General features: G+C 75.8%; 1 protein-coding gene across 1 annotated transcript in view; it reads right to left on the bottom strand.

Moving 5' to 3' along the window:
* CAPN15 (calpain 15) overlaps nt 1-1,993 on the bottom strand; it is a 19,963-nt gene that overhangs the window by 835 nt on the left and 17,135 nt on the right. Inside the window, exon 7 of the mRNA XM_012731718.1 lies at nt 674-795. Coding sequence (XP_012587172.1) covers nt 674-795 — 122 coding nt within the window. The remainder of the gene's footprint in view (nt 1-673; nt 796-1,993) is intronic.

The raw sequence follows: 1,993 nt of genomic DNA on the forward strand, positions 1-1,993 counted from the left end.
TATGCAGGAGGCCAGGATGCGGCCTGCGGGCCACAGACGCCGGGAGCCTGTCCAGGCCCAGGCCTGACCCGCGAGCTCCCCGCGCTCCGCTCCCCGCTGGCGGCGGAGCAGCAGGTCCGGCTGGGACGGGCCGGGAGCCCCCGCCCGGCCTCCGCCGCCCTTACCGCCACTGTCCGCCGAGCAAGCGGCTGCTGACTGCGCCTTGGCGCCCTGCTGCTGCCCCGCCACACCCGCGGGCCACACCCGCCTGCCCACCTCAGATTAGGGGTCTGGGCTGGGCACTGCGGGATCCTGCCCTAGGCGCAGGGGCCAGGCCCGGGGAGGTGGCTGTGGGGTGGGAGCCAGGCGGCTGCGAGGTCAGGGGCTTCGGGAGCCGGCCGGCGCCCCTCAGGCCAGCCCCGGGGATCCTGGGACAGCCAGATGTGGCCTCCCCTGCGCCACCACCAGCCGGCCGGAGCCCCGAGACCCTCAAGGATGGCGCCAAGCCCCGGGACACCAGACGGGCAGGGGCCCACGGGTCAGTTCACCCACGAGGTGACTCCTCGGCCATGAGGATGCTGCCCCCACCTCCGTGCACACACCCCGCAGCCAGACGCGGCACCCCCAGTGCCCGGGGCAGCGGCCTGCCGCCTGCCAAACAGCTGTTTGCCGCGTCCCCGCCCCGGCCACCCACCAGGGGCTCTCCAGGCCCAGCGCCAGCCCGTGTCCGCCACGTAGTCTGTCTCCGGGGGGCCGCCCAGGGCGTCCACGGCCAGCCCCCTGAGGGCTGGAGGGTGCCCACTGTCACCCAGCGGCCTTGGGGAGCCCAAGCGCGTGGAGGAGGTCGCTGACCATCACGAGCCCAGGAGCTGTCACGGCCTCGTTGTCCGGCGAGGAGGCCCCAGCGCCCAGCACAGAGCAGGGCAGGCGGCAGGTGGCGCGGCCCGCCAGGTCAGCACGCGGGTGCAGGCACAGCCCAGCTGCCAGGAAAGTCAGGCTGTCCGGGGCCGGCGTGGGCCCCGGGCCCGCAGGCGCAGGTGGGGGCTGCCCCCAGGCAGCCAGGGCCTCCAGCCGCCAGCGGGGCCCCCAGGCAGGTCGAGCGTGAGACGCGGGCCCTGCGGCAGCTGACCCCATGGGGCGGCGTGGAGGCTGAGGTCAGGCAGGCTGGCGGAGGACGCCAGAGTCCTGCGGGGGCCCTCTGTCCAGCACCAGCCCTGCTGGCCCTTCTGGTGGACGCAGGGGGTCTGGCCCGGAGCCGGGCTGGCATCTCCGCCGCGGCTCCTGGTGTGGGTTCTGGGGGCGCACGGCCACGAAGGTGGCTCCCACGAGCTGTGCCCGTGGCCACGGCGTTGGCCGTGAGGGGCCGTGTGCGGGCAGAGTCTGCAGCCTGTCTGCCCCGGGCACCCTTCCTTCTTCCCGGCCGCTCCTCGGGGTGCCCCACACAGCGCCTCAGCCCTGGGGGCATGAGGGTCCACCCTCCTGCCGCCCAGAGAGGCCAGTTCTGCCTGGCCCGGCTCCTGCTGGCCACCGGGCTGCAGCCTGTTGCTGGCAGCGGGGTGGCAGCTGCGTGCGGCCCCTCCCGCCCGTGCACCAGCGGCAGGGACCCCCCCCAGCTGCTGGCAGTGACTGGACGCTGCTCGTGCCCCTGGGAGGCCCCAGGGGGCCTCAGGGGTGTCCCCAAGACCTGAGGGAGGCCCCAGACCCGGTGTCTCCCAAGCACCGGCTACCCAAAGGGGCTGGGCCGGCAGGGCCAAGAGCCCCGGCCCGCAGGCTGCCCCACCGCTGACCTCCCAGAGCCGGCCGGGCAGCGGCCGCGGGCCTGCAGTGGCAGGGTGCGGCCCGCCCTGCGTGTGCAGCTGGAGCCTGGCCACCCTCCCCGCCAGGCCCGCCTGTCCACACGGACCACAGGTTCCCTCAGACGCGGACACCCCCGGCCCAGCCCCGGCCCCCGGGTCAGCCCCCCGCTGCAAGAGGGGCCCCCCGCGGCGGCGATGCTATCGCGGCCGGCAGGGCC

This window comes from Condylura cristata, unplaced genomic scaffold (assembly GCF_000260355.1).
Source record: "Condylura cristata isolate star-nosed mole 26May11 unplaced genomic scaffold, ConCri1.0 scaffold00032, whole genome shotgun sequence".
Lineage (NCBI taxonomy): Eukaryota > Metazoa > Chordata > Mammalia > Eulipotyphla > Talpidae > Condylura > Condylura cristata.